The following is a 25,543-nucleotide window of genomic DNA, read 5'->3' as shown; positions in this document are numbered from 1 at the left end:
CAGAAACCTAAACATTTCTGAAAAGTAGACAAAATTCTGAATTCAGCAAGGGGTCATTTGTGTAGATCCTACAAGGGTTTCCTACAGAAAATAACAGCTGAAAAAGAAAAATATTGAAATTGAGGTGAAAAAAACATCAATTTTTCTCTACGTTTTACTCTGTAACTTTTTCCTGCAATGTCAGATTATCGAAAGCAATATACCGTTACGTCTGCTGGACTCCTCTGGTTGCGGGGATATATAGGGTTTGTAGGTTCATCTAGAACCCGAGGAACCCAGAGCCAATAAATGAGCTGCACCCTGCAGTGCGTTTTCATTCTATACCGGGTATACAGCAATTCATTTGCTGAAATATAAGGAGTAAAAAATTGCTATCAAGAAAACCTTTGCATTTCCAAAAAGGGCACAAGATAAGGTGTTGAGGAGCAGTGGTTATTTGCACATCTCTGAATTCCGGGGTGACCATAGTAGCACGTGAATTACAGGGAATTTCTCAAATAGATGTCTTTTTTACACACACTCCTATATTTGGAAGGAAAAAATGTAGAGAAAGACAAGGGGCAATAGTACTTGTTTTGCTAATCTATGTTCCCCCAAGTCTCCCGATAAAAATGGTACCTCACTTGTGTGGGTAGGCCTAGCGCCCGCGACAGGATATGCCCCAAAACACAACGTGGACACATCACAGAAAACAGAGCTGTTTTTAGCAAAGTGACTACCTGTAGATTTTGGCCTCTAGCTCAGCCGCCACCTAGGGAAACCTACCAAACCTGTGCATTTCTGAAAACTAGAGACCTAGGGGAATCCAAGGAGGGGTGACTTGTGTGGCTCGGACCAGGTTCTGTTACCCAGAATCCTTTGCAAACCTCAAAATTTGGCTAAAAAAACACATGTTCCTCACATTTCTGTGGCAGAAAGTTCTGGAATCTGAGAGGAGCCACAAATTTCCTTCCACCCAGCGTTCCCCCACGTCTCCCGATAAAAATGATACCTCACTTGTGTGGGTAGGCCTAGCACCCGCGACAGGATATGCCCCAAAACACAACGTGGACACACCACAGAAAACAGAGCTGTTTTTAGCAAAGTGACTACCTGTAGATTTTGGCCTCTAGCTCAGCCGCCACCTAGGGAAACCTACCAAACCTGTGCATTTCTGAAAACTAGAGACCTAGGGGAATCCAAGGAGGGGTGACTTGTGTGGCTCGGACCAGGTTCTGTTACCCAGAATCCTTTGCAAACCTAACAATTTGGCTAAAAAAACACATGTTCCTCACATTTCTGTGGCAGAAAGTTCTGGAATCTGAGAGGAGCCACAAATTTCCTTCCACCCAGCGTTCCCCCATGTCTCCCGATAAAAATGATACCTCACTTGTGTGGGTAGGCCTAGCGCCCGCGACAGGATATGCCCCAAAACACAACGTGGACATATCACAGAAAACAGAGCTGTTTTTAGCAAAGTGACTACCTGTAGATTTTGGCCTCTAGCCCAGCCGCCACCTAGGGAAACCTACCAAACCTGTGCATTTCTGAAAACTAGAGACCTAGGGGAATCCACAGAGGGGTGACTTGCGGGGCTCGGACCAGGTTCTGTTACCCAGAATCCTTTGCAAACCTCAAAATGTGGCTAAAAAAATACATGTTCCTCACATTTCTGTGGCAGAAAGTTCTGGAATCTGAGAGGAGCCACAAATTTCCTTCCACCCAGCGTTCCCCCACGTCTCCCGATAAAAATGATACCTCACTTGTGTGGGTAGGCCTAGCGCCCGCGACAGGATATGCCCCAAAACACAACGTGGACATATCACAGAAAACAGAGCTGTTTTTAGCAAAGTGACTACCTGTAGATTTTTGCCTCTAGCTCAGCCGCCACCTAGGGAAACCTACCAAACCTGTGCATTTCTGAAAACTAGAGACCTAGGGGAATCCAAGGAGGGGTGACTTGTGTGGCTCGGACCAGGTTCTGTTACCCAGAATCCTTTGCAAACCTCAAAATTTGGCTAAAAAAACACATGTTCCTCACATTTCTGTGGCAGAAAGTTCTGGAATCTGAGAGGAGCCACAAATTTCCTTCCACCCAGCGTTCCCCCACGTCTCCCGATAAAAATGATACCTCACTTGTGATGGTAGGCCTAGCGCCCGCGACAGGATATGCCCCAAAACACAACGTGGACATATCACAGAAAACAGAGCTGTTTTTAGCAAAGTGACTACCTTTAGATTTTGGCCTCTAGCTCAGCCGGCACCTAGGGAAACCTACCAAACCTGTGCATTTCTGAAAACTAGAGACCTAGGGGAATCCAAGGAGGGGTGACTTGTGTGGCTCGGACCAGGTTCTGTTACCCAGAATCCTTTGCAAACCTCAAAATTTGGCTAAAAAAACACATGTTCCTCACATTTCTGTGGCAGAAAGTTCTGGAATCTGAGAGGAGCCACAAATTTCCTTCCACCCAGCGTTCCCCCAAGTCTCCCGATAAAAATGATACCTCACTTGCGTGGGTAGGACTAGCGCCCACGAAAGGAAAGGGCCCAAAACACAACGTGGACACATCACATTTTTTTATAAAAAGCAGTGCCTACCTGTGGATTTTGGCCTGTAGCTCAGCCTGCACCTTGGGAAACCTAGCAAACCAGCGCATTTTTGAAAACTAGAAACCCAGGGGAATCCAAGATGGGGTGACTTGCGGGGCTCTGACCAGGTTATGTTACCCAGAATCCTTTGCAAACATCAAAATGTGGCCCAAAAAACACTTTTTCCTCTCATTTCGGTGACAGAAAGTTCTGGAATCTGAGAGGAGCCACAAATTTCCTTCCACCCAGCGTTCCCCTAAGTCTCTCGATAAAAATGGTGCCTCACTTCTGTGGGTAGGCCTAGCGCCCACGAAAGGAAATGGCCCAAAACACAACATGGACACAACATATTTTTTCACAGAAAACAGAGGTGTTTTTTGCAAGGTGCCTACCTGTGGAGTTTGGCCTGTAGCTCAGCCGGCCCCAGGGGGGGGGGCAGAAATGGCCTAAAATAAATTTCTTCCCCCCAACCCCCAACCCCCCCGGGAGCGACCCTTGCCTACGGGGTCGCTCCCCCTGCGTGACATTGGCGCCAAAAAACAAATCCCAGGTGCCTAGTGGTTTCTGCCCCCTTGGGGGCAGATTGACCTAAAATCGGCCAATCTGCCCCCAAGGGGGGCAGAAATGGCCTAAATACAAGTTGCCCCCCAGGGGAGCGACCCTTGCCTGATGTGTCGCTCCCCATCTCGAAAAAAAAAAAAAAAAAAAAAAAAAACACAAAAAAAAAAATTGCCCTGGTGCCCTCAGGGTTCTGCCCCCCTCTGGGGGCAGTTCGGCCTGATAATAGGCCGATCTGCCCCTAGGGAGGGCAGAAATGGCCTAAAATAAATTTGACCCCCCAACCCCCACCCCACCCCCCCCGGGAGCGACCCTTGCCTACGGGGTCGCTCCCCCTGCGTGACATTGGCGCCAAAAAACAAATCCCAGGTGCCTAGTGGTTTCTACCCCCTTGGGGGCATATTGACCTAAAATCGGCCAATCTGCCCCCAAGAGGGGCAGAAATGGCCTAAACACAATTTGCCCCCCAGGGGAGCGACCCTTTCCTGATGGGTCGCTCCCCATCTCGAAAAAAAACAAACAAACAAAAAAAAAACACACAAAAAAAATGTGCCCTGGTGCCTAGAGGGTTCCGCCCCCCCCTGGGGGCAGTTTGGCCTAATAATAGGCCGATCTGCCCCCAGGGGGGGCAGAAATGGCCTAAAATAAATTTGAACCCCCAACCCCCACCCCCCCCCCCCGGGAGCGACCCTTGCCTACGGGGTCGCTCCCCCTGCGTGACATTGGCGACAAAAAACAAATCCCAGGTGCCTAGTGGTTTCTGCCCCCTTGGGGGCAGATTGACCTAAAATCGGCCAATCTGCCCCCAAGGGGGGCAGAAATGGCCTAAATACAAGTTGCCCCCCAGGGGAGCGACCCTTGCCTGATGGGTCGCTCCCCATCTCGAAAAAAAAAAAAAAATTGCCCTGGTGCCCTGAGGGTTCCTGATAATAGGCCGATCTGCCCCTAGGGGGGGCAGAAATGGCCTAAAATAAATTTGACCCCCCCAACCCCCCCCCCCCCCGGGAGCGACCCTTGCCTACGGGGTCGCTCCCCCTGCGTGACATTGGCGCCAAAAAACAAATCCCCGGTGCCTAGTGGTTTCTGCCCCCTTGGGGGCAGATTGACCTAAAATCGGCCAATCTGCCCCCAGGGGGGCAGAAATGGTGTAAATACAATTTGCCCCCCCCCCAGGGGAGCGACCCTTGCCTGATGGGTCGCTCCCCATCTCTAAAAAAACAAACAAACAAAAAAAAAAACACAAAAAAAAAACTTGCCCTGGCGCCTAAATGGCCTAAAATAAATTGCCCTCCCCCCCAGGGAGCGACCCTTGCCTAAGGGGTCGCTCCCTTTGCGTGAAATTCACGCAAAGAAAAAACTCCCTGGTGTCTAGTGGTTTCTACCCCCCTTGGGGGCAGATTGGCCTCATTAAAATAGGCCAATCTGCCCCCAAGGGGGGCAGAAATGGCCAAAATATAATTTTACCCCAAGGGGAGCGACCCTTGCCTAAGGGGTCGCTCTCCACCCAAAAAAATAAAATAACACATAAAAAAAAAAAAATGGTCCCTTGTGCCCTAGAGGTTTCTGCCCCCCCTGGGGGCAGATCGGCCTAATAGTAGGCCGATCTGCCCCCAGGGGGGGCAGAAAAGGCCTTCCAGAAAAAATGCCCCCCATGGGAGCGACCCTTGCCCAAGGGGTCGCTCCCTTTTGTCAATATCATAAAAAAAAAAAAAATCCCTGGTGTCTAGTGGGGTTTCAAAAGCCGGATTGCAAGCAATCCGGCTTTTGAAACCCTCGGAGAGACTTCAAAGGGAAGGAAATACTTTTCCTTCCCTTTGAAGCCCCTCTGGGCCTCCCCGGTGATTGAAAGAGAAATGCTTTTGCATTTCTTTTTCAATCGCGCTGGAAGCAGAGCTTCCAGAGCGACGAGGGAGGCCCCTGTGACACATCAGCGCGCGCGCGCGCGCTGACGTCACAGGGGGGGGCGGGGGTGGAAGGGAAGGTCTTCCCCTTCCATCCCCGCCTTGGGGGGCGAGGGGGGGTGCACGGGGGGCGCGCTAGCGCACCCCCAAGTTCCCCTGTGCCATGGACGAGATGATCTCGTCCAAGGCACAGGGGAACTGTAGCCTTGGACGAGATCATCTCGTCCAAGGCACCCAAGAGGTTAATAGCTGCCGTATATGTGGTCAATATTGAGGACTGTAAAATAATCACATTAGTGAATTTTAATATTTATTTCGAAAACCCAACCCATCTTTTTATTAGTTATTTTAATGACTCACTTGAGTGTTTTAATTAGGGTACGAGTAGCCCCCACTCATCACATATCAATGATCATACACTAAATGTAGCTTGTTAAAATTCTTCGCAATCTATTCTCGTCCATTTTTTGTATTCTCTGGGCGGATCATTTTCTTATCGCTTTTACATGTTGGCTCCAAAATGGTAGCTAACCTTTGTTTGTCAGACTAGACAATGTTGCATAACTGGAAAGTCTAAGTAGAATTAATTAGTCTAAGAAGAATTAAGAGATGTTAGAAATTGGGTTTCTGGTTGGCAGAGATATGCACTCAGTCCAAGCAGGAACCACAATCCTAATCAGGGTAAATTAGATATGCACCATAAATTAACCTGAGCTCACCCTCTGGTAGCTTGGCACAGAGCAGCCAGGCTTAACTTAAGAGGCGATGTGTAAAGAATTTATGTAACACTTCAAACAGTGAATAGTGAAAACACCACAAAAAGACACCACTCCTGATTAGAACCATAGAGCTTAACTATATAAGTAAAACAAGACCAAAATGACAAACATCCAATAAGTGGAAATTGAGATATGAATTCTAAAGAATAAAATGCAATATAGTGCTTAAGAGCATAAAGCGCCAAACAGAGATATCTGGTCGCACTAGATCGGGGTAAATCCAAAAGTTCAAGACGACCATGAGGGAACTCAGGTCAGATACAGTCCCAGGTAAGTCCCACTGAAGATTTACCTTCTCAGAGTTGAGCCAAGAGTCCTGCTTGTGGGTGAGAAGTTCACCGAGAGCAAAGAAAGCATCGCTGCCAGTGGTCCTTGGGCAAGAAGAGTCAGCTGGGCTTTGCATAAGGGCAGGATGGAGCCTCGTGGTTGCGAGTGGTAATCCTTGCTGTGGGAAGAGACAAACTTGTGGTGGGTCATGCTGATTATTTGTGCAAGTGGCATGGTTCCGGGCAAGCAGGCACATTCGTGAGGAGTCCGAAATCTGAATTTCTGGAGCCACAAAACTGCTTTTAAGGGCCCAAGACTGGAGGGGCTCCTCTTAGGGATCAGGAGCTGGTTGATGGCAGGTCCAGGAGTTGTAGCAGGAGCATTGGAAGTCTTTTGTGTCCATGAGACTTCAGAAAACAGGAGGCAAGCCAACAAGACTTTGAAGTCACTTTGGTTCTGGTATGGAAAGGTGCAGGTCCAGTTCTTCTCACTCCCAGGCAGGAGGGCAGCAGGTAGCAGGTCTGCTCAGCAAAGCAGGAGTCCAGCAGAGTATCAGCTCAGCAGAGTGGCAGCCCTTGTTGCAGCACAGCAGTCCTATTTCCTGGCAGAGTATCCACAGATCCAGAAGTGTACTGAAGTTATGATGCCATGGGTCCAGTACTTATACCCAGCTGTGCCTTTAAAGTGGGGGAGACTTCAAAGAAAGCTTTGAAGTGCCCAGAGGTCTACCATTCTGCCCTGGCTCCAGACTCACTTCAGAGGGTATGCAGCCCTTTGTGTGGGGACAGGATACAGCACTTTCAGGTGTAAGTCTCAGCTCCTTCCTCCCAGCCTGCTCAGGATGACCCATCAACATGCAGATGGCCATTTAATCACATCTACCGTTCCTTTGTGTGTGGTTATCTAGAGGGAATACAGAAAGCCTAGCTGTCATCCACCCCAGACTGAACATGAGACCAGCCATTTTTGCTGTTTACTGAGGTTTCTGATGCTAAGGATAATTTAATAGCTGATCAGTTTGTTAACAAGAAGTGTAGTATTAAAGACTGTATGCTGCTATATGAGTCTACTCATCAGTTCTTGGTTATCTGGGTTTAACACTGATAATAGTAGTTATTTACAGCAATTTGCCTCGCTATCTGACAAAGACCTTTCTAAACTTATGAGTGAGAGTAAACCTATGGTTCACCTAAAGACCAGCTGTCTGCCAGACTCTTTGAGGAGCTGTTAAGGTTGGAATAATCTTTTACAGAAGCCATGATTAATACATCCTTGTCATCTGAAAGGGTTTCTAGTGGCTTTAGGTTAATCTCTGTAATGTCACTGTTAAAGATACCATCATTATATTCTGATGACTACTCAAACTACTACCTAATTTCACAGTAGCTTTATTTGTCAAAGTGTTGGAAACAGCGGTCTTCCAACAGGTATCAGCTTTTGTTGATGCCAACAACCTATTGCATCACCTTCAAGCAGGGTTTCAGCCAAACAGAACTACAGAAGTAGTGGTTCTGTGCCCTGGACTGTACTCGCCAGTGTGCCGATGACAACATCCCTGCAGCACTGAATTTGTTTGGATCAGTCAGAAGCCTTTGATACTGTACAGTCTCTTATTTATTTGAGGGATCTCTGTATTGAAGGCAAGGTATGGGAATGGTTTTGTCCCAATTACCATGGGAGCTCATCCACCTTCAATCCAGCCAAATAAATTGAGGGTTCCCTCATGGATCAAAACTGTCTCAAATGTTATGGAGTCTTTCTATGGCTCCACTGGCCTAGCTAATCCAGTCAAATTACTTTGTTCTATTTATACATGTCAGTGGCATCAAGATCGTACTAAAGACCTTCAAAGGTCTTCAAATGGAGTGGCTACCAAACACTTTGACTGCTTAATTCAATTTGAACAGGGAATGGTAAACCATCATGTAAAGTTGAATGGCAGCAAGACATACTTTCTCTGTCCTTTTTGCCATACTCCCTTCTAGACTCTTCTATTTTGGTCTACCACATTGGGCTCTAAGCCAACGCCAGTACCTTGTGTGAAAACCTTTGGGGTGAAATTTGACTGGACTTTGTCCCTAGGAGAGCAGATTGAATCTGTGGCCAGTTCTTGTGTTTTTCATCTGCGAACCCTAACAAGACTTTTATTTGTGCTCTTTTTTGCAGAAGGTGCTCATCTTGAATGCTCTCATATTAGCTTGGCTGTTTTTTTGCAATGTTGTTTATCTTGAGTTACCTCATTGTTTGATTCTCAAGCTTCAATAGGTTAAAATTATTCTTCAAGGTTGGTAGAGGGCCTAAAAGCTATAGAACATATTTCACATGCTTTGGTTCTCTCCACTGGCTTCCTGTTAAGAAGAGTATTGTTTTCAAATCACTGTGACATGTTCATATTGTGTCTACACATCAAATGGTTCTTGGTCTAAAAATCAATTAATTTTTTATCATCCTCCATGGACTCTGAATTCTAGTGACAAATCTTTGTTAGTGGTCCCATGCCTCCATCGCTCATCACTCAGGGGTCAATTTCCCTCTATTTCTGCAACACAACAATGAAACAAACTACCTGTGCATCTCACAAAGAAGGCTGATCTCCTTAGATTTAGGAATGGCATAAATGCCTTGCTATTCCTTCAAAAATCTTAAATAGGGACCAATGGCTGTTCTCCAGCATCCTTGGATTTGTGTACTTTTTTAGTCTACTTGGTTAAGCTCCAGGCTTTCCCTATAAGGTTGACATTTCATGCTTTATAAATCCCACAAACATAAAATTAAATTTCTATGTGTGGATATTCCCTAATACAAAATGACAGCCATGACAAGTATTTTGGTTTATTAGGGAACTGTACCTCAACCACCCACAGAGAGGACTTTCAGCTTCCCTGAGCAATAACTCATAAGCCCACCACTTAATTGTAATGGGTGTCAAGTCCTATGTCTGATGCTTGAATCCCTGGTGGACTGTTTTTCAGCATCTGTAATGTGATCAGTATGACACAGGTCTCTAGAAAATGAATGTGCCATAAGAGGATTTTGTATATTTATTGCTTGTTTTGATCAAATATCAATCATAGTTTAACACTATTCACCCTTAATTTCGATAAAGACTGCTGCAAACTATAGAATGTCCAATCATGAGATGCCACTTCTAACAGCCCCCTTTAAATGTTGTGAGATAACATTGTAAATGATCACCATACATGTAGACAACATTAGAAAGAGGTGAAAACGTTTGCCCATCTGTGCTGCTTATTCACAGTGTAATGATGACAATGGTCAGTTATGCACATTTGACTCATTTTTTAAAGTCTTTTATCTTATATCAAAACTTACCATTTCAAACACATCGCTTGTGCTTGGCTTAATGTCTCCAAAATCCCCAGAAGGAAACTTTTTCATCCATACCCAGTCACCCTAAAATGAATGTTAATGAAATACAGATAGTCAGGAAATATGAATATAAGGACAGCAGAACTGCATTATGATATAAGAAAATAGTATTTTATAACAATCTAGCCATGTTTTTCAGTCCCTCAGTCAAAACAAGCTATTCACAATGGAGGTAGGACAGCAGGAGGAGATGATGTGACACCCGTATAATGGTGCTCATATCAGGATATCCTTAATAATCCTCTCTCAAGTTGTGTCTTTTTAACTCTCTTAACCAATTTTTCTCCTCCCAAATTACATGAACTGCCAACAAAACCTAAAAATGTCACTCTCTTACCTATTCTCACTCCTGATGTTTTTGTGTCTGTCTCCCCATCATTCCTACTTGTCTAAGTTGAAAAACCTATTTAAAAAGGGCAGTTTATTTATTTGACTTCTTTATAAACTGTTGCGTAATGAAGAGGTATTCTAGCACTGTATATTGAGAGAAACTCTCTTACAAAGAACATGAAACTAAATGGTTATACAACCTATAGTAGGCTTGGTAAAGAACAATTATTATAACTTGAGAATATTAAGAGTATTAAATGTAACATACATTGGAAGGTCATGAAGAAGAGATAGAGGAGTGTAAGATGATATAAGAATTAGAAGAGGAAGGAGTATGATGCCAGGAGGGAAGAGGATTGGAGGTAAGTAAAAGATATGGTATGATCAACAGTACTGTAGTACCAGGAGAAGCAAAAAGAGGATAGGCTTTATTTATTGAGTAGTAAAGATTCAGTAGAGTTGGTTCATCTCTGCTTTAGAGGGATCTCCAGACAGTTGCTGTTTTGGAAAAACACTTCCAGTTGCATTATCTTTCTCTCTGTTTTTTTAAAAAGTGGTTTTGCATGATGAATTGTGTTGAGGAGTTGGTGCTTGTCATGCTTTTGGATATAAAGTATACACATTCTCAATGCTTCACAAGCTTCCTGACTCTGGCATCCTGCTGTTTTTTGTTGCAAAGATACATAATCTTTGAAAACAAACTTTGATACTCATCCAAACTAATACTAACCTCGCAGACACATGGTAACACCTATGAAATGTCAACTAATATTTGTTAATTGAATCCGTTAAGATTAGATCTCTGTTCTGAAAAAGAGTTTGCCACATTTTCGAAAATCTGTATATGTGCAACTGCACACTCATTACATGGTCCAAGCATACATTTCGAAATTTAAAGTATTGATAAACGTTTTCGTGTATACTCCTGAAAATATTTTGTCTTTTCCCACGTGCAACAGTGTACAAGTGCACATATGAAAATACTATTTCATTATGAGATTGTCTTTTTTTAAACTCTCTCGGCGAGATTAAAAAAACAGGACAAGGGCCGATTTCAATTATGCCAGTGTAATTCACGTAATTTTGAAAGATTTGTGTTACACTTGTTATGCGAAGGTCAGGAAACTATGCAGGTACGCCACGCATCAACGTTTGCTCAAACACACAGAATCAGTTCAAATGACCAGAACGCGAGTGTCTGTGGCTCACAGTTTTCATGCTTTTGCTGTTTTTTTTGTACAAATGCACCCTCGCATTTCAAAATGGACGTGATGATGCATTTCTTACTAAAATATAGCAGTAAATAATCTCTAGGTGGACTATTGATGACCTTTCTGTTTAAACACCTTCTATTTCGTACATTACAGATGGATTGATGGATGACTATGCTTATAGTTCAAATATAGATATGTACAGAACAAGCAAAGTCTTGGAGATCTTGGGGGGGACCCAAGCATATAATTTTTGTGGGAAATATTTATACTAGAAGGGATGGAAGATGAGTTCCATTTGGCACATACAAATGTACTGTGCTATACGTTCATCTGCTGGAAAAGTAAACATTATTTTAGAGACCAAAACTAAATTTGAAAAGAAATTTGAACAACATTGAAAAAGAAGAGGGCCTTGCACATGGACTATAACATCGAATCAAAGCCATGCTTATGGTTAATTTTGGATAATTCCCACTCGCCCATAAGACATTAAGTATGTGCAAAATAGTTCACCTGTAACATGAAAATGAACAAAACTCATATGCAAAAACACATCAAAAATCAGTTGTGACAGTGACATGCACATGTGTATTACCACATATACAAACCTCCGCTGAAATGCTAATGGCACCAACATACATCATCCACACTATTGAGCCACACTATTCTTAAGTTTTCTTCACTGCCTCCAATGTTTCAGTTGAGTATTCCAGAGTCATTATTGTAATTCGAAAGTACAAATCAGCACAACACAACAGCACAATTGTTTGGGAGTTATTACATAATAATAATGGCATTCTATTATACATAATAAAGATGAAATAAAACTTGAGGTCTGTGTAATTATGCTGTAGCAGCATGCAGACTATGGCCGGATTAAGAGTTTGACGGACGGGTTGCTCCGTCACAAATCTGACGGATATCCCGTCCACCATATTATGATCCCATTATATCCTACGAGAATCATAATACGAAGGACGGGATATCAGTCATGTTTGTGAGAGAGTAACCCGTCCACCAAAACTTTAAATCAGGCACTATGTGGGCAATATAAATGGTTATATGTTTTATCTCTCAACAATTTATCCCGACTCACCAAAAAGTCAGGAATCTATACCGTTAAACTGTTAAGACTTTTGACCTTGCATCTTTTTTTGGGGGAATTTGAAATGCCTTTGAGGCAACATAAGTGAACCTGCCCTATTCGAGGTTTCCAGGAGTTTCCCTGGAAAGCCTTTTGGAATTCAATTTTAGTGTGGCCTTTGCTGTGTATTACTGTTGCAGAATTTCTGAATTCAAACCAAAGCTGACCTTCAGAGGTGTAAATCTCTGGCCTTTCCAGGCTGGGCACAGGAGAAAGAAGAGCATATCAATTTCCTCAATTGTGTACATTAGTGGACTCTGAGACTCTTTTATGTCAACTCAATACTCCTAGATGTTCTCACATTGAAATCTTTATGATAGAAAGCTCACTTGTGTGTGCACAAATGACTATTGGGAGTTGCCAAATGTTTTTGGGAATCATGACAAAGCATATTATGGTGTGTGGGTCAAATCTAGAATATGTATGCTTATTATATGTAATGTTATGGAATGGTAATATTTGTTTTAGAAATTAAGATTGTATTTTAATATTACAAATGGGAAAGAGAAAACAAGATAAGAAAATATATTTTTAAGAAAATACTACTGAAGTTTACAGCATCAGGTGTGCTTATAAGATGTAAAATCAGTTGCCAGCTCCCACCTCATAGATGGCCACGTTTGAGTTTTCATATGTAGCAGGGGTGAGACTCTTTACTGAATATGACTTCATTGGTGACTTTGTGCTTCTGGCATCTGATGGTGCTTGGCCACTACCACTGGTCCGGCTTCCGTCAGTGCTCATCTTCTGTAAATGAAGTGCAGAGAAAGGTCAATAACTGAAACAACATCATACTTTCCATGCATTCAATGCATTTCTGTACCTGAACAGCATTCCTTTGTTGTGTTATCTAGAATTACATCTGCCATGGTGGGTTCCCTCACATGCAAGAGCAGATTCATATCAGATCCAGTTAGGAACATGTCCTGTTTCCCCACAGAAAATCCTGCTTTTCAAGGGCATGCCATAACATTATTTTTAAATGGAGATTTTTTGCTCAGTCTTTATAACTTTTTCCCCAGAAAGTAGTGACTATTTAAAAAATATATGAATAGATTATATATAGTTATCCTTAATACCTTTTATATGTTTTTAAGTATCTTAAATAAAACCTACTTTTCCACAAACAGTCCCACCCTGTTTCAAAGTTACAAAGATTTTTTATAAGCTTATATCTTCTAAACAACATGTATTTGCTTAGAAAAGTTAGGGTTTATTATGGAAACGTGTTGTATAATTTAATGAAAACGTTTGGTGGGATTGAAATTACCTCTATCACTTTATTAAAATGCCTTACTGACTGCTGAGAATGTTATAAATGTCACGCAGAAATCTTCACAAAAACGTCATTTTCCTAAAGGTTGGTCTAATTTATTTACAAAGAGTGGAAACTTTACTTTTGAAAAAACAAACATATATCCTTCTTTTATATTTAAACAAACAATATCAACATTTAACTATCCTCTTACATTTTTAAAAGTTTAGAGCTTCAAGAAAATATTAATAAAATATTAATATAAATGACCAGCAGTCACAATTGCACTTCTAGTGGTCAGAAAGGCATCTTTATATGGGATGTTAATGATTCACCCGGGAAGGCAAAATCTTCTACCCGAGGCTAATTCTCCGGGAGCATAAGTGCACTTATTAGAGACAATGGGCCTGATTTTGACCCTGGCGGACGGCGGAGGCCGTCCGCCAAGGTTCCGCCGCTGAATAACCGCACCGCGGTCAAAAGACGAACCGCCAGGAAACAGGATGGCGGTAGGGGGTGTCAGAATCCCCCATGGCGGCGCAGCAAGCTGCGCCGCCATGGGGGATTCTAAGGGCAGCGGTAAACTGGCGGGAGACCACTGGTTTGCCTCTTCTGACCGCGGCCGAACCGCCGCGGTCAGAATGCCCTGCGGGGCACCGCCGGCCTGTCGGCGGTGCTCCCGCCGACCCTGGCCGCCGGGGTCAGAATGACCCCCAATGTGTTGTTCAGAAATAGTGGAACTTAGCCTTTGGAAGATAGGAAGGTAGGTAGGGTCCTGGAGTGTAACATGGAGCAGGATTGGTGGGCAAACCTCCAGGGGGCCCCAACTCTTCAAGGAGGCCCAATTTAGCCCAAGGTCAATGCATATACATGAGATATGGGAGACTCAGGGGCCTTTTATCATATTCTGTAGTGGGCCCCATCATTTGTGGTTCCAACACTGGCTGGAGGGAGAAGGGAAACAGATAAAAGCAACATTATCCAATTGTTACTGTTTGCAATACAGCAGGATTAATGCATAGAAGATAATACTAATGTTGTCACCTAGAGTTCACACAAGTTAGTAGTTCAATACCCTAAAAGCAGCCTTTAGGTTCATATACCTGCTTTTGCCTCAAGCACCTAAACATGGTAGGCAGGTAATTTTGATTTGGAAGGCCAGCCACCATACATATAGTCTGATGTATTTAGATGTGATTGCTCTGTTTCTAAATATGTTTGCCAACACATCTCTCTCATCCATAGCATAGCTACTTCAGATAAACACATCTTTGGTGGCATGTCCTCCCATTACTGAAGACATGCCCTGTAGATCCTTTAACACTCGCCAACTACAGACCGATCTCCCTGCTACCATTCCTGGCCAAGCTCTTAGTGAAAATCATCAACAGACACTTCATCATATACCTCAATGACCACCAACTTCTCGACTCTACTCAGTCTGGTTTCAGACCCAACCACAGCATGGAAACTGCCCTCATCGCTGCCATGGAGGACATCTGCATGCCTCTGGACACAAGAGACACTGTGGCCCTCATGCTTCTGGACTTGTCCATAGCATTTGATGGTCTACCACCCCATCGTCATCCAATGCTTAAATGACATTTTAATCTAATGATACATATGCCGATGGACCTGCTCCCTCTTGAAAATGCTGTTGTTCTGTGGCCTGCCAAGTGACAGCCATGTTTCAGTGATGAAGATGAACAGTGCCTGGCCACACTGTTGTGCAACAGAGCATATCTTAACCTTGTCATATCATCTAAGAAGTTGTCTGAAGGGAAATGTGGTAACTCTTCCTGCTGTGGTTAATTTCTGATTTGTTCCCTCAGGCAGGGATAGCTTGGTTCGTTCTAGGTTGGTAATTCTATGTACGCATTCTTTTCCTTCATCTCTCTGATGGTCTGCCTGCAGACACTGTTGGGTTAGCTAACTTAAATGAGCAACTGCTACTAAGGCCTAGATGACATTCATGGGTCCTGTCTCACTTACTTTCAAGGATGAGTCTCATTCTCTAGGGTTGACATTAATGACATAGCTACTTATAGAAGGTTTACAAAATACTACTCAACACTGTTAATCATGTATGCTTCTGTAATTCCGCTCGCTCTCACAGGTCTGTGTATTTTAAGGTGGCAAATCTGTGACTTGGTTTGTAAACAAACAATAGGCTTACTCTCTTTGATGCACTCATTCTTGTCTCTATCATCAGGCTCATTATGTGATCTCTCTGTCTTGTGTTCTAGCCTAGATAATTCATTTCCAATGTTTTAGGGGAAAAAGTGGCTCTGGTCTGCATGCACTGATGTCATGCCTTTTGACATATAACATGTCTCGGTATGGAAATGAAAACTCTTGACTATCTTGAGCAGGCTCTGTGAGGATTTTGCAGATATTTTCTTTCTTTGGTTCTAGGTTTTTTCAACATTGCTTGTTCTAAAGGAAAGGAAAATAGAAAATGCTGAATGAGAAATGGAAATAAGAATATTATATGTTGTTGCTTCTGTTTGTGTTCTGCAACTGGTTGGGTTCTTAAACACATTAGTCTGGTTGTGCCAGCAATGTAGCCATTTACCTTTAAATCATGGCTTTCACTTACAGGATGATTTTTGGACAGGAATATCTTGACTTGGTGGCTGAACACTTTCTACACAGGATGTCTAGAGCCAAGTCTTAGCTCATCATAACACTGTCTTCTAACTAGTGTACTCATTCTTCCCTTCTCTTGGGTCATTATTCTATGACATGTTTATGTTGCCAGCCCCCCAGGTCTTTTGGCTCCTGTGTTTATTTCTTATTTTTCTTTTCTATATGATTTGATGTCAGCCACCATGGCATATGTGTCATTGTATGTCTACCTGCCTACATGTTGTCTGGGTAGAAGCAATCTTTTCTGAGAGACCTCCAGATGTAGACCTTGTCCATAGTTTAGGTATTTCACAAACTTCAACACTGGATGATGACATGTCTGTTTTGTTCCCTTTAGTCCCTTGGTTGTTGATTGGGAAGTCTGGTCCTTCAGTGCTATTCTGACCTACTGGACACACTTCCCTTCTACTGATAGATAGGTCCTCAATCAAAATATATGGGCTTACAATGATTGCATTTGATGTAACAGAAGTAAGAGAAAGCGGATTATTTTAGGTAGTGGCAGATAAGGACTGTCTTTAGGTATGTTCTAAATGTGAGATGGATAGGTTTAGTTCAAATATCAGGGGGAAGGGATTTCCAAGCACAGAGGACACAGCACCAGAGAATGATTGCATCAGAGTTGAGGTACTTAGAGCTATACTGACTTTTGGTTTTTTAGGCCACCTAAAATACTGAGATTGTTGGGTAAAAATTTGTTTTTTCAAATAAAAGACTTTGTATATAGGGGGGGCAGCAGAATTTCGACTTGAAAGTAGTGTGGTAAAGATACCCAATGCGCTTGCTTAGAACTGACATGATCAGGTCAGATGTTTTTGAGTTTGTGACATGTCCAGAGTAGGACAGGAAATTATTAATTAGCATCTGCTAGGACTACATTTCCAAAGCTGAACCAGGAGATTACAATAGCTTACACAACAGTTTTCATGTGGTCCAGGGAGATAGAACACTTGACATTTTTGAATCCTTGGAAAAAAGGTGAAATGAGAATGAGGGTACAGTGAATCCACAAATTTAAAGAAAAAAGGGAATAATGCCCTTCCAAGATCTAAGATTTCTTGATGATTTGCATACAAGCACATGTTGCAAAATCGATTAGCGCAGTTTTTAGGTCATGAGCAGATAGTGATGAATTCTAGATATATCTGTGCAGAAATATTCCTGTGAAGGTGTTGTTGGCGCATCAGACCTTAATTAGTAAACTTACAAGGGGACGCGACGAGGTCGATGAACCTTGTGACTCGCAGTTAAGATGTACATGCAGGTCAATAATCAATAACTAGTCAATAACATCAATAATCAGCGATAATCAATAGCATTAGTAATCAATTGGAGTCATCAATTACCACACACCATGACCTTTCAGTCATGAATAACCATACCTTTTAGTAAAATTTTAGAATTTTATTTTCCTAAGTTAACAATGCTAATGTCATGTGAGATAATCTCAATATCAAATGATAAACATACAGAAACATCACTGGCTGTCCGAATCTGCGAAAGAAATGCAATCTAATCAAAGCTTGAATAATTACACATTCTAAGGTTATTGTTCAAAGTAATAACAAGAACAATTGCGCAAACTATATCACATACTTTTAAATTCAGCAAAGGAAGACATTGACTGCTACTCCATGAAGCGAACTTTCATTAGTGAGGATCCTTATCTAACATCAGATTAGCATTAGCACGTTGGGCTTCATGCAAAACAATTTATGGATCAAATCTGTTTATTAGTTTTCAATTTTCAATTTTCGAACATCGCATATGCAATACATCACAATATTGCCAGAAGGCTCATTATTAGCTTACTTAATGCGAAACAATAGAAAAATAAGGTTAGTAATTTAATGCAACTACGTTTCCCCACTTCTGGCTAGCAATTCAATGATCAAACCCTCCCAGGCTCTAATACCATATGGATCTAGTTCTATATACACATCTCCTTACAGGTACAATCCCCTTCACTCAATTCAAATTCAGAACCCTCAAATAAGTTGGGCATGTCAGCTCTGAGAACTCCCCGGACAAGATACACAAAAATGGTTGCCAAAGTTCTTTAAAGTCCCCACTTCGCTGCTGAGAAGTCAGGCTGAGCTTTTCCATGGCGACTATAAACCGGAGTTTATGCAGCCACGAGACTGTTGTCGGGATCCGCTCTGTCCCCCAGACAGATAGCAACAGCTGTACTGCTGCATTCAAGGCTAAATCCATCTGTCGACCCCTCAAAGATCTCAGGGGAAAGGTGAGAGAATTGGGAACGCCCAGTAAGACATAGGCAGGAAATCTAGGGATCTGAGTGTCAAAAGCCCTGTCCACCGTGTCTAATATGTCCTTCCAATACCGGTGTAGTTTGGGACAATGCCATAGCAAATGCACAAGTGAACCTCCACTCCCACAACCCCTCCAGCAGAGACTAGATTTGTTATGATCCCAAGCGTGGATCCTACTTGGGGTGTAATACCAGGAGGAAGCTACTTTATAGGCTGTCTCTGTACCTGCTGAGTGGTAAGCTGTGTGGTGCGCCCTATAAAAGACACTCTCCCACTCGTCTTCCGATAGCTCTCTCTCAAGTTCCTTCTCCCATCTCAATTGCCCCTTAGTCTAGGTCGAGAGGACCTCCCCCCGTAGAAGGACATAAAGCTCAGAAACCACACGCTTATCATCCTTTTTCGTTAGAATCCATTTTTCAAACGGTGTTAACGGTCTATCTATTAATATCCTATTAGCTGGAAGCAGGGCCCAGTGTCTTATTTGATAGTACATCATCCTGTCAGCTTCGGTTAGGCCATATAGCTCCCTCATCCGGTCAAAAGGGATAACCCCCTGCTCGTCAAATAAATATCCCACCCTTTTGCAACCCCCTTCATACCACCGACGCAATGCCTCAGACTGTAGGCCCGGGCAAAAATCGGGGTTCGCGCCCAGAGGAGTCATTGGAGACGGGAAGGTCGTAAGACCCACCCCGTTGGCCACCCGATCCCACACTCTCATCGAAACCTCTGTGACCGGAGATATGTACAATCCCTGTGCCCTGTGACGGCGCTTTAGCCAGGGTTCCTTCCATATGTGAGAGCCCGCCACTGCTTGGTCCATAAAATACCAATGCTTCTCGGAAGACGGTCGGCTCCATTCCAAGAGGAAGCACAGCTGAGCTGCTTGGAAGTACCGAAGGAGACAGGGGACCGCCAGTCTCTCTTGGGGCAATACAGAATCTGCTGCGATAACCGCGCCGTCTTCCCTTCCCATATAAATCTTAGAACCGCTGTTTGGAGGGTCGCTATCGTCCGTGGCGGAGGCTCCAACGGGGGCGTCTGAAACAGATATAGTATACGTGGTAGGATGGTCATCTTCACTGCCGCGACCCTACCCAACCAGGACAATTTAAGATTCCCCCAAACGTCTAAGTCGAGATGCACCTCCCGAGTCAGTTTTGCATAATTCAACGTCACTGTGCGGGCGACTGTGGAACCCAGCTCGATCCCCAAGTATGGGAGCCCCGAGGAGGACCATGTGAAGTGGAATCGGGCCTTCAGGTCCCGTTCATGTTCCGCACTAATAAACTTGCCCATGGCCTGCGATTTAAGCATATTCATTCGAAACCCCGAGACCCGCCCAAATTCCTCTAAGACACCCATTAGCGCCGGTAGTGAGGTCATAGGCTCCGCCAGAGTAAGGATGACGTAGTACGCGTAAAGTGATATGAGATGTTCATCTCCCCCAAACCTCACACCCTTAATCTGAGGATTATCCCGGAGCCTCAGTGCCATGGGCTCCATGTAGAGCGCAAAAAGGAGGGGCAAAAGCGGACACCCCTGTCTGGTCCCTCTTTGGACGGCAAACGGCAAGCAAAGCGTCCCATTGACCCGAACTGCCGCCTGAGGCGCTTGATAAATGCAGCAAATCCATGCCATAAAGCCCGATCCCAGTCCGAAGCGCTCAAGCACCTTGAACAGGTATGGCCAATAAACCCTATCGAACGCCTTTTCAGCGTCCATAGATAGGAAGAGCGCCGCCCTACGTGAGCGTTTGGTTTTATCCGAGAGGTGAAGCAATCGTTTGGTATTATCGCTACACTGCCTATGCAGTATAAATCCCGCCTGGTCAGGATCCACAAGCCCCGGCATATAGTAGTTGAGAAGATGTGCCAAAATGCCAGTGAATAATTTAGCATCAATATTCAGAAGGGAGATCGGCCTATACGAGGCACATTCCTCGGGATCTTTCCCCGGTTTCGGGATAACCACGATGGTAGCGTCTAACATACTAGGCGTAAGAGTGCCCGTTTGACGAAAAGAGTTAAAAAGTCGCACCAAAACGGGAACAAGTTCCGCACAGTAGGATTTATAAAAAAGCGCTGAGAATCCATCAGGGCCCGGTGACTTCCCGGTCTGAAGGAGAGCGATCGCTGAAATAACCTCTTTCATCCTTATAGGTAAATCTAACGCGGTTGCCTCTCTCAAAGACAAGGGGGTGATTGCTATGTCCTCTAAGAAGGATTCAGGAGTTAAAGTACCGGGCTCCTCAACCCTGTATAGATTTTGATAGAATTCCGCAAAAGACTCTGCTATTTGGTCACTCGTGTGTGCTTCTGTTCCAGAAGGGGAGCGCACCATTTTTATCATTGATGCTGCACGCTGCGCTCTCAATCTATGTGCCAGCAACTTCCCGCACTTATTGCTTCCTACATAGTACTTATGTTTGAGGTGGGCTACCGCGTACTCTGCCCTGTCCCAGTCCAATCTCCTCAGCTGCTTTCGCACCTTCTCGAGCTCTCGCCATATTCTAGGAGCACCAGTGTGTTTATGTGAGCGCTCTAAAACCCTTACTCGCTGCTCTAGGTCCCCCCTAAGTCGACTCCTTGCCTTATTGTCCCTAGAAGAAAGGGACATCACCTCACCCATCACCACAGCGTTTAGTGCCTCCCACAGTGTTGCAATGCTTACTATCCCATCATCGTTAAAACTAAGGTAGTCTGTTATTGCCCTTCGAATTGCCTCTACCGTCGCAGTGTTCTGAAGCATCAAATCCCTAAATCGCCATCCTGATGCACCAACCCTCTCCATGTCCATGTGAATCTCAACTGTAATTGGGGCATGATCAGAGAGGGGCCGCGGCTCAATCACTGAGTCTCTAACCCTAGAGAGAAGCTCCTGGGATGCCAGAAAGAGGTCCAACCTAGCGTATGTTTTGGTTGCTGATGAGTAAAAGGAGTAGTCCCTCAGCGAGGGGTGCATACTCCTCCACACATCCACTAGACCACACTCACTCAACCATTGCCGCCCTGCATCCGACAGAGACCCAGTCTGCCCATACCGATGACCTGAGCGATCCAAGTCCCCGTCCATCACCAAATTAAAATCGCCGCCCAGCAATACAGCCCCATCAGGGGATTGCAGCAGCGGAGTCAAAGACTGTCTCAGGAAGAGTTCTTGTTGGGAATTAGGTGCATAAAGGGAAGCGATCGTGAAGGAAAAACCCCCCACTCTAAGCCTCATGGCCAAAAGCCTACCTGGGATCTCATGCAATTTTGATATCACTTCCCCCGGAAATGAACGTGACAGAAGTATTGCCACCCCTGTATGCTTTGATGGTAACGAGGACCAGAACTGCCTGGGCAACCACTTAAAGCACATACGGTAGGTATCTTTAAAGACAAGGTGCGTTTCCTGCAAGAGACATATATGACTCCCGATCTCTCTAGAATCAACAAGATGGCCAGCCTCTTAGTAGGGTTATTGAGCCCCCTCACATTTAAACTTAAACATTTAATGATCATAGCCTATACTGAGGGGAGCAAGCAGAGAAGGCGGGGGCACAGCAGAGGACTACCCCCTACACTAATATCTAGACCACCTAGAGCACTCAGGCCCAAGAGTATCTCCACAAAAAGCCAGCATCGCAGGGAAACCCAACAACAAACAACAGGTGCATAGAACACAGAAGTCCTCGATTGTCGATACTCGCGAGGTGCAGTTTCCACGTGGCAGTATATCCAACCAGAGAAGGTGATCAGGTCCACAGCCCCCGCCGCCCCGACCCTCTTCAACGGTCAGCATATTGTTAGCGATGCGGCCATTAGCAATCCCGGTCACCCCCGGGTGTCCAAACTAGGTCGAGGTTCCGGCGGCCACATTGTTCAAAGCGGCCTCTCTCTCCGACCTCAATTCCGAGGCCGTCGGGCGCTGCAGCTTCCTTTTCTTCTCTTTTCTCCGCCAACGAGGCGAGCCCCCCGCCGGCAGAACCACCCCATCACTCGACTCCCGGCCCGTGTCCTCCAGACCCAGGAAGCGGCTAGCCTCCAAGACGGTCTTCACCTGCCGGAGCTGCTCCTCCCAGCGGAAAACCAGTCGGAACGGATGGCCCCAGGAATATGACACATTGTGCGCTCTCAAGTGATCCGTGATCGGTCTGAACTCTCTCCGCCTCTAGCTGGAGTTCATGCCCTCGAAAGTGTACACTTTGGAGGCTGCGGGTCCGCTGTAGAATCTTTTCTTTGAGGACAAAATTATGGAGACAGGCTAAAATGTCAGGGGGGGCGGTCTCCAGGGCCTCCGGTGCGCCCAACTCGATGTACCCGGTCCAGGACTACATCCTGTGTCTCGTACGCACCAAGCAAGGAGCGAAACAGGTCCACCACGTAGCCCCCGATGTCCTCTTTTTCAACACCAACCGGAGCTACTCTAATACGAATATTTTGTCGCCTCGAGCGATTTTCCAAGCCTTCAACCGCCATCTGGATGTGGTCCTGCTGCTCCCGGTGACGGACCACCTCCTGTTGCAGGCCCGCCACCTCTTCGCCGCGTGGGATCTCATTATCCTCTAGCTGCGATACACGTTCACCCAAGAAGGAAACCTCTCCTCGCGACTCCTTCAACTCCTGTGAGATGTCCCTATGCAGCTCTTGGATATCTCCCCGAAGCGACTCAAACAAGGAGGTCAGAAAGCCCTTCGTAACGGGAGAGCTCTCCTCTGGATCTGTCTCCCCGCAACTCTCCAGGGCCCTCGTCTCAGGTGGGTCCTCCGTCACCGTGCCAGATGTCAGGCGCGTCCCCGCCAGCATGTCCCTCACCGAGCGCTCGCGCTTGGACTTTGATGCCGCCATGGTACGCCGGCCCGGTCACTCCTCGCCGGTTCACTGCCGCAGGGAATCCAGAGTTACGGTCCGGGGCCAGTCAGCATGGGCCACCCCGGCCGGGACCGCGCCCAGGTCCGACTCCCAGCCGCCACCCTCCGCGACAGTCCGCTCCTGGCACCCTTCCACAAAGTTGCGGGACCACGGTCATCAAAAGATCAAGTAGTGGAGTGAGGCCGATCCTCTAGTCCCTTACCTTCTGCTGGGGCCCAGCACTTCAAACGGCCCCACTCCAAGGCACCAGGGTGAGGAGGCCCTGCCTGTCCCCCCCGGTCGGCCGATCACGAGGGAGCACTTTCTTCTCCAGGCGCTCAGGTCTCAAGGCGCCGGGTCCCCGCAGCACAATCCAGCTGTTGTGGGGCCCAGAGTGAGCCCCCAGGCCCTCAGACCCATGGCGCCAGGCTTGGAGGGGCCGCCGGGGAAAGGCCCGTCCTGCGGCCTAGGCCGCCTCCCGCGCCGCCCCACGGCCCCGCCCCGACTACGGGGCTGAGCCCAGCTCTCCTCGCGGGAGCGGCACAACCTGGTCCCGGCCGCTGCCGAGTGGAGCAAAACACCCGGGGACACCTCACAATACGGGGGGAGCCTCCAGACTTCCCCCCGCGGGCCGCGAGGCACTTTGCCGGATCGAGGCGGCGGAGCGCTAGCAGACACGTCCTAGCGCTCCGCCATCTTGGACACGCCCCGCAAAACAATTTAGTCAACACAAATTTGGAAAACATTTAACTATGGCTCTATCAAAATAGTGCAGTTGGTACCTAGAAAGAAAAGGCAAATAGATATAGCAAACAACATCAGTGATAGCATACGTCTCCTCAATTGGATGAGCAAGCTAAGATAGTCTTCGTCATCAGGACATCAGTTCGGTCAGCAAGGCATCAGGATTCAGTATCAAAGTTCAGAAAACGCAAAGTCTTTAAGCATTAAAGTTAAGCATGTCTTCTCAGGACAGAAGAAGGGAATGAGTGAGGGTGTCTTCTCTTTGTGCAGTCCGGCTAAGTTAGATTTGCTAAAACTACTTCCCCTGTCCCTTTTGGTCAAGGGATTCACATGTTCACACTTTGTCCAATAAAACTAAAACTTCAAATCTGCAGTTTCTACTAGTTCACAGCTCAAATGTCGCTGTTTGGCTTCTCTTGTAATGTCCTTATCATCCGGCTCGTCAGGTAGTGTGGTTATTGTTCTCCTCCTGAGAAGCTCAGTCTTACACACGTTACATTTACAATGTTTTTTTCAACAGGAACAGCATCTTCTAGCAAACGGTTCTCATGAGAAAGACTTTTAGTTACGAGCACATTTGGTCAGCACAGTGGAAAATCACAATTTAATTCTCTAAGCAGACATTTTATTAATTGGTTTAGAAATACAGCTTGACATGAGGCTGCACAACTAGGCCAAGACCTCCGCTAAGTTAAGGCTTTCAATTTATAAAGTTAATACATAATGCATAACCCTTAATATTACGTACTACTACATTAATCAAACATAAGCTCCATATTTCACATTAATAAGGTATTAACAAGTATACTTCGTGAATATTGGCGGCCACTCAAGTGGACACATTTTCAAATGCGTGCATTAATTTTTCTCTACATTATTACATTTTCTATGCAAATCCATTTCTCAGAATACATAAATATTCATTAATATTTTCATTAAACCACCTGCTCTAGCTGTGTCAGGTCTGATACTGAAAATGATGAAGTTGACCTTGTCTGAATATTAGGAGAGGAACCCTTCACATTTAGAGAATAAAGGAATGAGATTGTCTTTACCACTGTGGCTGCGCTGGATCAAATGTGCCTAAAGAGTGATTAGGCAGTACTGGGAGAGGTATCAGTGTGCTCCTGCACATAAGCTTCTTTAGCAGAGTAAATGGCTACTTAATGTTCTCTTAATAGGCATTTTAGTTTGGGGAGGAATAAAGTATAGTTGATATTGCCCAACTCCTTTTTCAGGTTTCTAATCAGCCTTTCTTTGCATAGGGATTCTGACAACCAAGGATGACTCAGGATTTTTTCATGCTTTTTTTAAACCTACGAGGATCAACATTCGACTGAAAGATGTTTTTGCAATTCTTGACACAGTGATGATTTGTGGCTGGAAAGATAATTAAAAACGAGTTATAGGAAGAATGCAATGTAAACTCTAAATCAATTTCACAAATATTATAAAACTGTGCTATCTAATACCCACAACATCAAAGTGGCCCTCCTAGTAATTTGGAAGTCAAAGGAAACGAGCGCAAGCTTGTGGAAAGCAGTGGAACATTATAAAAAGTGTTTATGTGACGCTACGGGAACTTTTGTGGCACTGACAGGCATCAACAGTAGCCTGAATCCCAAGCGCATGCAGA

The 25,543-nt window shown here is 45.0% G+C and overlaps 1 protein-coding gene across 1 annotated transcript in view; it reads right to left on the bottom strand.

The window, feature by feature from the left end:
• GUCY2F (guanylate cyclase 2F, retinal) overlaps positions 1 to 25,543 on the bottom strand; it is a 428,460-nt gene that overhangs the window by 120,425 nt on the left and 282,492 nt on the right. The window contains exons 7-8 of the mRNA XM_069211537.1: positions 12,755 to 12,898; positions 9,407 to 9,487 (exon numbers count right to left, since the gene is read on the bottom strand). Of these exons, the coding sequence (XP_069067638.1) occupies positions 9,407 to 9,487; positions 12,755 to 12,898 (225 nt within the window). The remainder of the gene's footprint in view (positions 1 to 9,406; positions 9,488 to 12,754; positions 12,899 to 25,543) is intronic.

Source organism: Pleurodeles waltl, chromosome 2_1 (assembly GCF_031143425.1).
Source record: "Pleurodeles waltl isolate 20211129_DDA chromosome 2_1, aPleWal1.hap1.20221129, whole genome shotgun sequence".
Taxonomy (NCBI): Eukaryota; Metazoa; Chordata; class Amphibia; order Caudata; family Salamandridae; genus Pleurodeles; species Pleurodeles waltl.
This window is presented reverse-complemented; position numbering and strand designations above follow the sequence as displayed.